Source organism: Phaenicophaeus curvirostris, chromosome 3 (assembly GCF_032191515.1).
Source record: "Phaenicophaeus curvirostris isolate KB17595 chromosome 3, BPBGC_Pcur_1.0, whole genome shotgun sequence".
Taxonomy (NCBI): domain Eukaryota; kingdom Metazoa; phylum Chordata; class Aves; order Cuculiformes; family Cuculidae; genus Phaenicophaeus; species Phaenicophaeus curvirostris.
In genome coordinates, this window is record NC_091394.1 from 80626415 (window position 1) to 80641024 (window position 14610).

Below are 14610 nucleotides of genomic sequence, written 5' to 3' on the forward strand. Positions count from 1 at the left end.
AGTAAAGCAAAAAAATTTTCTTCACACTTTTACCCTTAAAGCATTTAAATTTTGAGCAGGGGAAATCAAATTGCAAGGGTGCATGAGAGGACAATTAATTTCCCTTGGCCTCAGACTTTGGTACCGCCCTATGCAAGGTGAATGATACAAAGGCTCTTGCACTGGGCAGCAGGCAAATACATTCATCTTCCACCACTTGCCGCCAGACAGCAAGTGTTTTGGTCTCTTTTGCACCTCACAACATGAGAACCTGAGAGTCCAGAGGTTTCATATCATACCACAAACCCACACAGTCCAGTAATTTGTAAAAGTATTTTGTTGGGTGATCAATGTCCTGAGTTTATATCTGCTAAACTCCTCTCTTTCACCTCTTTTGTAGTGCACACTAACAGCAAAATAACAAAACTGTGTTAGCCCCATTATTTAAATTTTCTTACTCCTCATGCTTCTGCAGGGCATATTTAGATTATAAGGTTGACTTACATTTCCTTAAAATGCTCAGGAAAATTTTGAGGATTCATTTAAGTATTGCAGGTTCATGATCTGTGACAGGCATTTTACAAAGTGTCAGAAAACTTCTCACTTGATAATAACATACTGACAGTCAGGGGAACGTTCCTTTTTCTAGTGCTAATAATCAGCATTAAGGCATGCCACGGTTCCTGCAAGAATCTCTGATCCTTACAGCTTTAGCTGTCATCTTCCTGTAATAATGGAATGTACTCCAATTTTATGCATATGTATCATTAAAAAAAAAAAAAAAACAGGTCCCAAAACCACCAGCCTCAGTTTTGGAGCGTCTGCTGCATAGGTGAGTGCAGCAGTTCCCATTAGGGGCTCAGGCTGGTGCAAAGGTTTTCACCCCCTGTGATGTCTGTCCCTTGCCCCTCACCAAGCTCACTGCCACTGGCTCAGCACTGTCTGCCCTCTTGCTTGGCACAGCTCTCCCCAGTCCTCTGGAGGCCATGACCAGCCTCTTTCCACCCTCAGGCAGGACAAGAGGCAGCACTGTCCCACCACCCCACTTCATGCCATGTGTCAGGCCCTGCAGGCAGTGTTCTCACACCCACTGGCAGGCAAAGCCCAGATAAGGAGGAGCCTTCCTCCTCCGTGTCCTGCTTCTTGGATTATTTCCTTACTCACACTCATCAGTCAGAACAGGCTGAAGGCTTCTCCTCACATGTCAAAGATATTCCATTTTTTTATCCTAGAAATTCAATCCTGAATCCCTGCTGACACATTCAGTGGGATATAAGCTCTCCAAAGATGACTGTGGAGATGCTGGCCACTGTTGAGCTCCTGCTCGCAAACACACTTCGTATCATGACATAAACTGGAAAATCATCTACTAGGCAGCAGCACTGTCGACTAAGGCTGCTCGTTTAATTACCAAATAACACTGAACTAAAGTGGCAGTTGGGGCAGATAACATCTGAAAGCAGAATCTCTTTTGCAGGGCCAATGTTAAAGCCTGGGTACCACACCATGCAATTTGTGGAGACCAAAGGCATAAACCTGAATGCCGTGCAGCTCCCTGGGCCCTCGAAGGCACGTGTGCCAGCTGCCAGTAGGCAGAAGAGACTGAGCTAGGCAACTGCCAGACTCGGGTGCTGCACGTATTTCCTGACATGAACACTCAGAGAAGAGGGAATGAGGAATGTTTCCATCTTCCAGTTGTAATTCTGAACCTTGTGCAGCCACATAGTCCTGGGCAAAGGGGCATAAGGGAAATCTGCTCTCTTTCCAAGATAACTCCTCTCAAGTATGTCACAGCAAAGAAGAAAGTCTCATTTTAAAAATATTGATATTCTGGATATTTGAGACTTAGCTCATGACTGACAAGGCTGTGACAGTGAATCATATTTCTGCTACAACTCTGCAGCCATGGGCTGTACAGAGATTTTCACTCATGCTTAGCTTTGGCAGGGATATGCACATACATATACATATAAACATACATATATATTTAACAATACATACATATATATATATAAACCACTATTCAGTAAGAACAGACAGCGGTGCATACAACAGTCCTTGTTGGTTTTCCCAGCACTGCAAAACACAATTTTAATGTTCCACAGAAACTGTCTGATAATAAATAACATCAGTGGTACAGGGTTTTGGCTACTGTGCCACAGAGCTGTGATTAATGACATGTACGCTCGATCATCCCCTATGTTGAGTCCCATGTCAACCAGTCCAACTGCCTGATATTTAACCTGTGTATTTCCTGACAATTTATTTTTCACAAATAAATTGTTTTTTATTAAACAAGCCCCAGAAAGCTCCTTCCTGACCTTTCCTTGCTGGTTATAAGAAGGCTGACAGCCCAGTGACATTAAACTGAAGTTTCACAAAGACTAGTAAGATGCAGACAGACCCACTATAACCAAAGCACTGCAGCTGAGCTTGAATATCTGGCAACTGTACTGAGGGAGAAGTGTTCAGTCTAAGCATCCTCATGCTTTTTCACTCTTTTACTCTTCTGAGACTCCAAACAAGAAGTCAGTTAATTCAGGTTATGGCAGTTTTCATAAAAAGACATCTGTCCACCAGGAACTAAACTTCTTTTATATGGGCCACTATGGCTATCAGAAGTTAATGACTATCAATCATTGCTAATCTGAACTGAAATGGAGCCACCGACCTTAAGCTGAAAGAGCCTTTTGTCTCACACCAATACCATGAGCCATATGGTTCCCTGCCCTTTCGCTCTTATTTTCTATTTTAAATAAACATCACTAATTGTACAATTGTTTGAAAAAAATGGGAAGGTTGTAGGAAGTCATGACCAAGTGGTGTTCCTTTTCCCCTTCACTCTCAATCAACAGAAGAGAAGGGGTCAGCTTAAAATCAAAGGATAAAACAGCACCTCTTTCAATTAATTATTATCCCTGCTATTTGATTATTGGCTCCAAGTAGAATGTTAATAATCCTGCAGGCTGCAATAATTAACAGCTTCCAAAGTGTCAAGGTCGTTCCTGTTCTATATGGGGGTAACAAGAAAATTATATAGGGAAGACACCAATGGAATGTTTTATATTAAGATAAAGGAGTATCTGAGGAACCTACTTATCACAAATCTCTTTTTATTTAGTGGTTTTCATTATTTTATATCACTTGCATTTTCTCTGGCACATTTCCCCTTTACAACGAGTGCTCACATACTGCAAACATTCGATTATAGAGCTTAAGAAAAAAACATTCTTGTCACACAAAAAAACTGCATCACCAGCTATGTTTAGCCGCATCTGTTTTCTTTAATAAAACATATTTTCCTGTAGAAATGCTTCCTTAAAAATCATGACCACACTAATTATCTATGGCAAGCACATCTTCTTCAACTAACGACAGCTCGAGCATATTATCATTTGCACCAGACTGCATTCTGAAACTGAAAGACCCATAGAGCTTCGCAGACTCCTTGGAGGATGCAAACCTGCTCCTCCGGTACAGCTCCCCTTTCCACATGGACATCATCAGCAGGCTGGAGAGCACCACTCCCCCCAGAGTTAAGAGACACAGCCCAGCAATAACACAGCGGTCCAAGTGAGCACCGATCCTAGCGCTCTCGTTCTCCAGCCTCTCCATCTCCCGGGCAGCCACAGTGTTGGGATCCACAGTCACGTCTCTGGGTACCACGTAGGAAATGATCACCAGCAAAATGCCACTAACCAGGAACAAAATGGCACTAATGAACCCATAGTCCACTGATTTCCCAGCTGCTGCCTCTGAGGCAGCATCGTCCTCCTCCGAGACCAGGGAAGGAGAATCATGCACCCACTCATGTGGCAGCTCCCTGCAAGAACGCTGCTGCACAGGGGCATCCTGGCAGCAGCCGCCTCCTGTAGGATTGGGGGGGTTTTTTGCATGCTCCAGGTTTACATTTTCATCCACATAGGTGAATGAGGTCTCGAGTTCCTGGACACAGCAGCAGGCTTTCTTCTTCCCTCTGCTCTCTTCTCCAGGCAAGCACTCAGGTGGGTGGCAGGGCTGGCAGATGCCAGGGTGTAGAGAGTCCTCCTGGGGCGAGGTGCCCCAAGGGGAGGGCTTGGGTGCTGGAGGGGTCTCAGCCACCAGGCCCCTCTGCGAGGGCTTGCAGTGCCTTTCACAGTGCAGGGCTGCCACGGCAGCAGCTGCTCTGGGGTCCACCTCAGCCCCCTCACACTGCTGCTGCTCGTAGGAAGAGGACGGCAGGCTCCAAGCAGCAGTGGTGTCCAGAGGTGCCTGCCTGCTCTCCTCAGCTAGGTAAAGAAGCTCCATGCAAGCCATTGATCTCGTCCCAGAGAGCCCTGACTCCTGGGCTACCACATCCTCCAGCAAACGCTGCCCCAACCCGCTGAAGCGGCTTCACGGTACTGGAGCTGCCGTATTCCAGAAATCTTCTACTCTCACCAACGTTTTGTTAGGGACATGGCTTGTGTCAGCTGTTAAATGATTAAACAAATCCTCTCTGACATTCATTTCTTTTTTGTCTGCAAATGAAACAGCAGAGGGGGAAAAAACAACAACAAAACCAAATCCGACAACCTCACAACGATACATTAATAAACTGATGAGAAGATAACGCAAATGTAATAGATCAGTCTTCCCTTCAACTGTTTGAGGGGAGACGGCAAACATGATTGTTTTAACCACGCATTTAAAACTGCAATCCTCTTGCAGATCCAAAATCTATTAGGGAGTCTAATCAACCTTTGACACCAATATCCAATTAAGGCAGTAAGTCATTTATGGAGCACAGGATAACCAGAATAACCGCATAAAATGTCAGAGAGAAGAGACATCTGTTCTTTTAGAAGGAGGTGACTCCCCCACTCCCTTCCAAATAAAGAATTTAAAAATCAGACTCACAGACTAATTAGAGAGAAACACGCAAATCCCATGTAGCTCAATAATCCGGGATCTGTATTCTCTAGCGGAAATCTGATAATCCTATGGGAAAAGCAAGCGCTTTCCTATAGCAGATCTCCAGTTTGATTAAGATCTTTCAGAATGAAATTGCGCCTCAAAGCCTGACGGCTCGAAGACACGGACTGCTTCTCATCTGCAACTGATTCGTTATCCCCCCGTCCCCCCGCGCCCCGTCCCCCCGCGGGGCGAACGCGCGGTGCCCCGGGAGGATCCCGCGGCGCGCCCCGAGCTCGCGCGCACGTGCGCCCGCGGCCAACCCGCGACCGGCAGCGCCCGCGCTCACCCGCGCGCTCCTCGGGACCTCGGCGGCAGCGCCCGCGCTCGGGAGCGCGCCCCGCGCCCGGCCCCGCGCCCCGCGGGCTGCTCGCCCCGCGCCCCGCGCCCCGGCCGGCGGCGGCTCGGCCCCTCCCGCTGCCCGCGGGGCTCCCCCGGCCGGCGGCGCCGCCGCTGCGGCACGACGGGAGCTGTAGTCCGCGGCAGGGGCGGCGCTGCGGTAGCGCCGGGGGCCGCGGGGGCGGGCCCGCCGGTGCCCCCAGCCCCGGGGATGGACCCGCCGGTGCCCCCCAGCCCCCGGCACGGACCCGCCGGTGCCCCCAGCCCCAGGGAAGGACCCGCCGGTACCCCGGGGACGGACCCGCCGGTGCCCCCCAGCCCCGGGGACGGACCCGCCGGTGCCCCCAGCCCCGGGGCTGGCCCGGCCGTGCTGCTCCGCTGCTGCGCCCGCCTCGATAGACACCCGGGCGATTTTATTTTATTTTATTTTTTTTAACGGAATCGGGCGAGCTCGCCTCCGGCTCCGCAGAATGATAAAACGCGATTCTCCAATGATCACGGCGCTTCGGGTATGACACTCTAAGGAACGTACTCGCAAGACTCACGGGAAGGTCTCGGGGCTCGCTCCGCGCCGGCAGCTCCGCTCGCGGTCTCTGGAAGCATAAACGCTGTTAAAAAACACCCCCGCCAAAAACGTAGTAAAATGAATGATCGGTCGGTACGAACCTTCGCTGACTTTTCTTGCCGGTGCTTTCTCTGGAGTGATAGAGTAGAATGTGAAAATGAATTATGGAGAAGGAAGAACTGAAGATTTATCGTAGAGGGATGCTGCGCTGCGCGGAGAGACCGGGGTCTGCGGAGGCAAAGAGCGTGGAGGGAGGGACCTCGGCGTGGAGCTGGAGTGAGGATGCACATGGGAAATCAGAGCGAGCGGCAGCTGCCTGCACGCTGTCGGGCCGGAGAGCAGGGGCTCAGGGGGGAAAGCGAGCTGGGAAGAGACCAAACGAGGCAGAAGAGAGGACAGACTGGCTCAAGGAGTTGTCCTGGCATCAGGGGACAAGGCGATGCTGCGTAAGGACCGTGCCGGTTCCGAAGCGCTGCTTAGGCAAAGGAGTCAAAGTTTTGGAGACATATCCTGCGGAGACCCAAAAGACCCAGCACAGAAGATTCAAATCTTTGTGGCAATAAGTCCCATGAATGTTAAAGTTTCTTGCCAGGACACATCAACGCCAGGAGATTCCCAGTACCCATCTCGCAGATTGATCACTGCTGTGGGTTGGTTTGGATCACCGTTTCAAATTAGCTCCAGGCAGTGTTTCCATAAGCATAGTGCAGTTTCAATGCATTGAATGGTGTGTTATTCACTCTTCGAAGAAAAATTGTAAGGAGAAAATTATGGAGTGGGGAAAACAGCACAGACTGTCCTTGGAGCTCTTTGTTACAATGCCCCCTTTGAAAGAAATATAAAGAAGCAAATAAAACCTAATCAAAGAAACAAAAAACGCTATCTGTAAATTGTTCAAATACTTCAAAGCAAAAGCAAAGACAGAAACATTCTCTCATTAAGGCTATTGCACATTTCCATTTGGGAAGCAGCAGAACAGGAACATACAGATATTGGCTGCTGACACCTCAAGCTGCACCTGCCACGTGTGATAGACAAGTCTTAATTAAGTGACTGACAGGACAAAATGTTGTGTTCAGCCCCGGTGATACAGCTTGGAAGAAAGCAAGAACCTCCCCTGGGCCCCAGCACAATCTGCCAAGGCCTTGGGTGGGCAGTTTTGTTCTGTTAGCTGATCCAAAGGCAGGAAATTGTTCTCAGTGCACAACAAATGGCTGTGTCATTGATCTTTCAAAACCTAGGAGCTATAGCATATAATTTCGAGTGCTTGCTAGAGTCTCAGTTACTTGTTATTTAACCACACACAAACGTCTTGCTGCTCTGCCACCCACTCTGCTCCCCCCCATGTGCTAACTTGTGTTGGGCATGTGTATTAAATTGCTGATAATAATTACAAATACACAAAGTCAGGAGCAGAGAGGAAACTGCTACTCAGTCAAGTCAAATACTCTTATATGCCCTTCCAGGTGATGCTGTCCCTCCTTTGCCTTCTACAGTGCACAGACTCTACTGCAAAATCATTGACTAGTCACAAAACATAATACTGACATTTCTTTTCCTACTTTGAACACAAAGGGTTAACAGCAATTTTGTTTAAAGGATGTAAGTGATTGTTGCCAATGGTTTGAGGTGTGGAGGTCCTGAAATGAATGCATAGCAACACATACTCTGCAAACACAAATACATCTGGTGAGAAAATTAATCAAGCAAGGGCAGGAAGCAAGAACATTTGTCACAGAAAAAAATTGCTACGTAGGGCTAAGAAACAGAGTGATGGTCACACAATGGAACAGGAATAAAAGACTGGAGTTAGACTGTCAGGGTTGATGAGTCTTATTCTCTCTGCTGCAGCCTACCACATCATACAGTCCTTTCAGTGACTGAGCAGAGCTATGGTAGAAACACAGTGATAATATGGGATGTGACAGTAGACTGATAAAAGTGTTTCAGTTTGGGTATATGTGATTAAATTTAAAACATGCCCTAGACCTGCTTGGAAGCTCTCTTCTAGTTGACCCAACTATAAATGAGTATCTGAACTAGATGTAAACAGCTTTTCTGTTCTCAGTAAGCTATGCTCAGTATAAGACTGGAAGGAGGCTCATGAGGATCTAAAAGGAGTTTCACCCCATCTAACTGTACTTGCATTTGGAGCCTTTCTGAGGGCCTGACCAGCCCTGAAGACATCAGAGAAACAAGACAAAACTGGAACCAATTTTCTGAATGATGCATCCCATCATAGGCTGATGAAGGATGGGTTTAGAAATACTCTGCTTGTTCTTACTCGTCCAGGAATTTCTCTAGTGCTGGACGGGATACTCAGTGGTGTGTTGCCCCAAACATTTTTATTCGTTTTATTTCTTTCAGCTTAATGACATGTACACAGTGATCTTGTGTTCCTCAACCCACATTGTCATGGGCCCTTGGATTACCAGCAGTCTCTGTGCAAGCATTGCAAGATTGCATAGCTTCTAAGATGAAGATTGCATTCCAGCCTGCATGGCTCAGAGCATAATATATTCAAAGAATTCTAGGGAGACTATCACATAAACTTCCCATTTCCACTTGAATAGATCACATTGCTGAGTAAAGTATATTGGCTGGGGAGCCAATAACAAGGGGCTGCAGTAAAATTTAAAACCTATTAAAGAAATATATGGACCTGTGTAGAGGTCTGTGAAATATAACAAAGGTAATAGATGTGAATGAAGAGGAAAAGCTAAGCTTTTATGTAAAGTGCAAAAGAAAAAAGTGATACAATTTTTTTTGCTTAGAGAATATAAGTATTCTGAGGATAGCAAGAAATATTTGGGCAGCTCACTATGAAAATAAACATCCAGCATTTCTGTGCATTTAAAACACATTACTGTCACAGATCTATTGATTTATAAAACAAAAGTAGATAGAAAAGCAATTTAATTCTACTTTGTTTGCTTCACCAATGCACATCCATTGTGCATTAACAAAAGACAAAATAAGTAACTAAATTTACAGAGAGATGAAGAAACTGAAGATGTGTGATACGTTGTACTAGAATTGTCAAGTGGAGATTAAATCCTTGCTAAAATCTTCTGCTTCCAATGTCTGAGTATGTGAAATCATGGTTTGTATTACTAGAGCTCCTGAGCAAGAACAAAAGAATTCAATCCTTGGTCTTAGAGTAAAGGGTCATCTGGAGGAGCAGCGGTGGAAGAGTGGGCTGTGGATGACCTGAAAATTTGTTACAGCCCAGTTTTTGTGGTCATACTGCTTAGACATTTTTAGCTATCTACAAAAATAATCTGCAAGTAGGAGAAATGCAGCTTAGAAGTGTAAATAAATTACTTATTGGCTAATAGACATGAAGGACAGATAGAGTTTAACAGGTGGAGGTGTGCTTCCTGGTGCAGCACCCATGGAGCCTTTGCTGGCCTCAGAGCCACTGGGAGAAGGGCCGTGTCTGGATGTCACAGACTCGCCGTCTCTTGCCTGCTCTGCCCAGAGCAGTGACTTGATCTGGAGGTCTGACTTACCCTGGCGAGCCTAGGCCATGCCATTTGTCCTCGCCAGCCCCCCTGCTTTCCTCCTTCAGGAGCCTCCTGAATGCTTGAGTGACTAACCACTTCACCTTAACAGCCCTACCATTGGCTGTACCTTCACTTTTCTAGCGTCCCACTGATTTTCTCAGAGCTTTTTCTCAGCAGTGTGGCCTCAAGTTGCACAGTGGAACATACCCATGCTGGCCCTGCTGTGTCCAGAGCAGACTGGCTGCCTATTACCAGGCAAATGGACACCACTGCGAATGCCTAAGCTGTTGGACAATGGGGTGGTGGAGATGACTCCTGCCTCCTTGCCTGCTTGTGGTGGGGTTTAGCACTGACCTGTGTGGCATCTTCTGCAGGAGCCATGGCAAAGCCCAAACACTTCCTGCCTGCTGTGGGCTTGGAGCTGACAAACTTTCCCACAGGTGTCTGCCTACTGATGGGAAAATACCAGCACTGTGCTGGGTGTGAAACCTGAAAGAGCCAAAGTCTTCATTCATTTTCCACCATGGCCACATTTGGGACATTAAGGACGTGTTTCTCCCTGGGTCACCTCACAAACTAGAGGCTGCAGGCCTGAGTGCTCTGTAGCTGCTGAGTGCCAGATGTCACGCACAAGACCAATTCCTGTCATTGCCTTTTCCTGGTGTTTTGCTGGATGGATTTTCTCATCATTTTCCTGTGCACTTACATGGAAAGACAGTGATTCACCTCCAGTAATCACATATTAGATCTGGGCATTGTGGTCCACCAGATGTCCAGCATAGACTTCAAAATACTGGTTATGGAACAGAAGAATGTAGAGAAGTGAGATGATTGATAGTCTGCCCTGCTGGGAAGCCAACCTGACAATCAAAGGCTGCTTAGGGCAGAAATAAAGAACACCAAGGAGGTATAAAGCAAGGATTTTAAAGGACAGAGGGTAGTGTAGGAAAAAGAGGAGTGCAATATAACATGAGGAAATAGTAACTTGTCCCATAAACTAGTGAGTTTTCTTTCTGCTGGATCTGGAAACAAAAATTACTCATGACTGTTGCAGTACACGTAAAACTATGGGTGAAAGAAAGAAGTGAAAGCTGCAGTTTCTGACAAGACAAGGACACAGAGCCTTCAGTAAAATATATATTACTGGTGACAGAATGAGGTTTTATAGAAATTTTCATGAATAGTAGACAAGGATTCTATATTATCAGCAAAGTATATAAGAGTATTTTCAACAGCAATGAAGATGTGTTCACATTAGAGCAGTAATGCTGATAATTTGTGAAATGAGCCTGCATTAAAAAGACAGAATATGAGAAAAAATAATAGAACTGCCTTCCCTTGGTAGTGCTTTATGTCCACACATTTCAAAGTACATTAAAAAGCTGAAATCATTATTCCCATTTTAAAGACAAAGAAGCTGAAATATGGGGAGCTTGTGTAATTTGTTACAACCTAGACAGCACATGAGCACCAAAATCAAGGCACCAGAATTAAGATGAAAGAATAGGGACTTGAGCCTTGTTCCTCATGCCACTCCTTTTAGCTGACTGACATAGGTAAGTGGTGCCTTATGAGGGAAGTAATATCTTCACACCCAACTGAGGGAGAGCAATTGGCAGGAGGAAAGAGAGCTGTGGGGCTATATTAAGCTCATAAGTCATAGCATCAGTGTAAGATATGCCAGGAAGATATCTCAGCAGGATTTTGAAGCAGTGCTAAGGTCCATGCAGACTGCTACTGGCGGCATTTGTATCTAAATTAGCAACTAGAATAGCTCAGATTCCATACGGCAAAAAGCAGAGCTTTCCTTACCTCTTCTTCTCTCCCTCAGTTCCTTAAGATGACTATCATGTTGAATGTATGTGTGGAGCATAGCCTTGCCCATGTGTCTAGTCCTGGCCCCATTACAATAACTATAGCATTTTTGTAATAAACTTTAAACAGAGCAGGATTTCTCAATATCTTTCCCCATGTCCTAGCAGTAATATTTTTTTCCATGTAGAATGTTTTCTGCAAGGAATGGAAAGAAAATGGTGGGATAAAATGGTCTAAAACCTACAAAAGGGGAAACGTAAGACTAATTACAGCAATACAGGCCCTGACAGATCTGTCAGACTCTTCCAAAGGCAACATTTCCTGTTTGAATATTGCAAAACAGTTTGAACAAGGTACTAGAAAATAAACTGCAAGTCACTCATGGGGCCACATAAATGAGCTAGACCATCTATCTAGGCATTTTCTTCTCTGTGGTCAAATGTTTGATCCTGTTTGTTTTCAAAGGAGTTTTGATTAGAGTGAAACTAGAAGGAAAAACATTTCATCTTTTTCAACAGCCAAACATTTTAAGTCCAGCCTACCCCCTGAATTTGGAGAATGCAACATGAGGTTTTTAAACAAGACTTCTATTGATATCGATGGTGTGCACTGCAGACCAAACATCCACAGAGCAATAAACATTTAATTCATCTGATATGGTTAAGGCTGCTAACGTTTTTTCTCTTGTCACATAGCCACTGTTCATATTCCTAAGGACTTTTTATTTGCTGTCCCTCTTTTATAGCCTTGGAGGAGGGAGGAACACTTATTCTTAAGGCTGAGCTTAAAGGAGGTACCTGGAATCAATATAGAAAATAAAACCTGGTCCGATTATTTTGTTTTTCTTTAGTCAGGAGGCATGGAATGAAATATGATGACATCTTCTATGTTAAACCAGCTCTCCCATAGTTTGCAATTGCAGTGTGTTTTGAAGCTGTGTGTTCAACTAGGGGTAGCACACTGTGTTGGCTCTTTCACAAACAGCAGTCTGAGAGACTCACATGCTGCTGAAGAAAATGTTGTTCTGTTTTCTGCTCATCAGAGCCATTTTTGTGTGGTTACTATGTTATGCATGCAAGAGAACTGCAATGACAGTAAATTTTGTGCAGACTGGACTGCAGGCAGATTACAAAAAATAGTGGTTGAATACTCGAGCAGTTGAAGAGCTCATAGTACATTATTTATGGGAAAACAATATTTGTTTCTGATAACTACATATACATGTCTGTCTATCCATCCAAGAAATCAAAGAGGTCTCTATCCCACTGTTGGTGAAAAGCAGAAAGCAGGACCATGGAGACTTTAGTTTACATTGACTAATTACCAACAGTTCTTAAGTTCTTAAGCCTACTTAAGTGCAATCAAAACAGTAATATTGGTGTGGAGGGCAATATGAAGTCTGCCTTGCCCAGGAGAGGACTGCAGTGATCCAAGGAGGAGTCCCTGAGTTGAGGGATACAAGACATTGCCTAGTGAGGCTGAGTGGGGAGCTTACAGGCAACAGGGGATCCCTGCAGATAGACGGCTCCTCCTAGATGACTGGCATTTTGAGGTGTGTAAACAAGGGAGGGGGAGCTACACTTACTATGTGCTAAATTTATTACTGTTTTGTTTTTCCCTAAATAAAGATTTCTTTGCTTGTATGTTTTCTCAGAGTCCTCAGCAGTGGGGAAATCAGACATAGTGAGGGCATGTGGTTTTCTGGCACTGCTTAGGTGGAGATTTAATCTTGACTCAAACATTTGCCTCAAGAGATGTGAAATACGTTGATGGTACCAGTTTCTGCTCTCATTAACCACCTGGCTGAGGATTATATGTAGACATTATATTAAGATAATACGATTTCTTTTGTTTTTTCTTACCTCTGAGGCACCCATTTGTGCATACACACGCACACACACACACACACACACACACACATAAAAGTACAAAATATATTCACACAGAAATACTAATGTGGGCTTTTTCACAGAAGGTGGGAGATCTGGAGGTGAATCTCCATTCCTTTTACTCCAAGTGACACACTGTCTCCCCCTCACAATACTATACATAAAATGAATCATAGAGATCTATTTTCCCGAGGAGACGGAAATGCTGTATTTCCAAGTGGGTAGCTGCATTTCAAAGCCAGAAATCTGCACAAAAGACATTTGTACAGTGCCATCTGGACAAGTTTTTAATTAATGTGGAAAATAAAATATGAACAGAGACCAACAATTTCTTCATGTTCAAAGGCATAATCCTGCAGGGGGGAAAGTACCAATGGTTATACTTCCAAAGGATTAATAAAGAGGATCTACCATGGATTTATAAAAATAAAATGAGACTGAGGAATGAATATTTTAAAAATTATGGTTAGTGTTATTAATTGATTAATTTTATTAATTTAGAAAAATTCTATTTTCTTTAAGCAGAGATAGTAAGAAGGGAAAACGACAACAGATGAAGAAAAGATTGCGTGAATTCTGAATGATGAATTCTTTCCACCCAGTCAAATTAACAATGATACCTTTTGATGAGGAAACAAGGAGATGAGTATCCCTCTGTTTTGGTGAGCATAACACAGGATTTAAGCTATCTGTTTAAAATGTGATCGCTCCTTTTAAAATGTGATCACTCCTTGTTTAGAAAACCTGGAGACTGGGGTTTTTGCCTGTCTTGTGAAGGGTTGTAATAGAAAATGGGTAAGGACTATTTGAACTCTGTTTCTTTGCAGTCGTTGAGAAATATTGTCACTTTTTATCTACATGTCTGCTTCTTAATGTGGTTTTCTTGTAATGTTTTTAAACCAACAGCACTTACATCCCCATCTTTGTATGACAGGAGAGATCAAGGGATACTTGTGAACTTGAATGATTTTATTCAGTTTATCTCTATCCATATACATACACATACCCTTCTTGTCTGCTAAAACTTGTATCACAAGTTTCAATCTGAGAGTGTGTTTTTATATCCTGAGATAAAGACCTGTGGTTTTGTCTGTTAATACAAATCTATCTTGTCCTTTTCCTTCTTCACATGAACACTGGAAAACTTTTATTAGTGATTTAATAGGTGTTGAGATCTCAGAACAAAAAGGCAACTCACAGTTAAACAGAAATGGTACGCTTTTTATGCTGGAGGAGAAACAAGCAAACAGTAACTCTGCAAGTGTGAAACCAAAGGCAGAGAAAACATATGTCTCCCATTGGGAGCAGGAGCTAACTGACTCAAAGCAAGTAAAGGATGTTAACATTGCTGCATGATGCAACATCTGGGCTTAGAGTGAATAACTCCCCAAATTGTCCAGAAGCTGGGACAGAGGGGAGAAAAAGATTATGGCTCCAATATTTAGGTTATTATGAAGTTACTTCTTTAATCTGCCCTGACACTATTAGTTAAATAACTTTAAAAATGCTACGTCTATGCCAAACTCTAAATTTAGGCAATTTACTTCAAGCATCAAGACAATGAATGTTCATGAGAAAATCTGAT

General features: G+C 44.3%; 1 protein-coding gene across 1 annotated transcript; it reads right to left on the reverse strand.

Annotated features, from left to right (window-relative positions):
* Positions 1–1972: 1972 nt before the first annotated feature.
* Positions 1973–5062, reverse strand: TMEM74 (transmembrane protein 74). The gene is made up of 2 exons (XM_069854536.1): positions 4858–5062; positions 1973–4430 (listed from the first exon to the last, which is right to left on the reverse strand). The coding sequence occupies exon 2, from the start codon at positions 4273–4275 to the stop codon at positions 3316–3318; it is 960 nt and encodes a 319-aa protein (XP_069710637.1). The 5' UTR covers positions 4276–4430; positions 4858–5062; the 3' UTR covers positions 1973–3315.
* Between the last annotated feature and the right edge of the window lie 9548 nt (positions 5063–14610).

What these genes read in the sequence shown, in the direction of transcription:
- TMEM74 (XM_069854536.1), bottom strand. Translation starts at nt 4,275, where the DNA reads ATGGCTTGCATGGAGCTTCTTTACCTAGCTGAGGAGAGCAGGCAGGCA.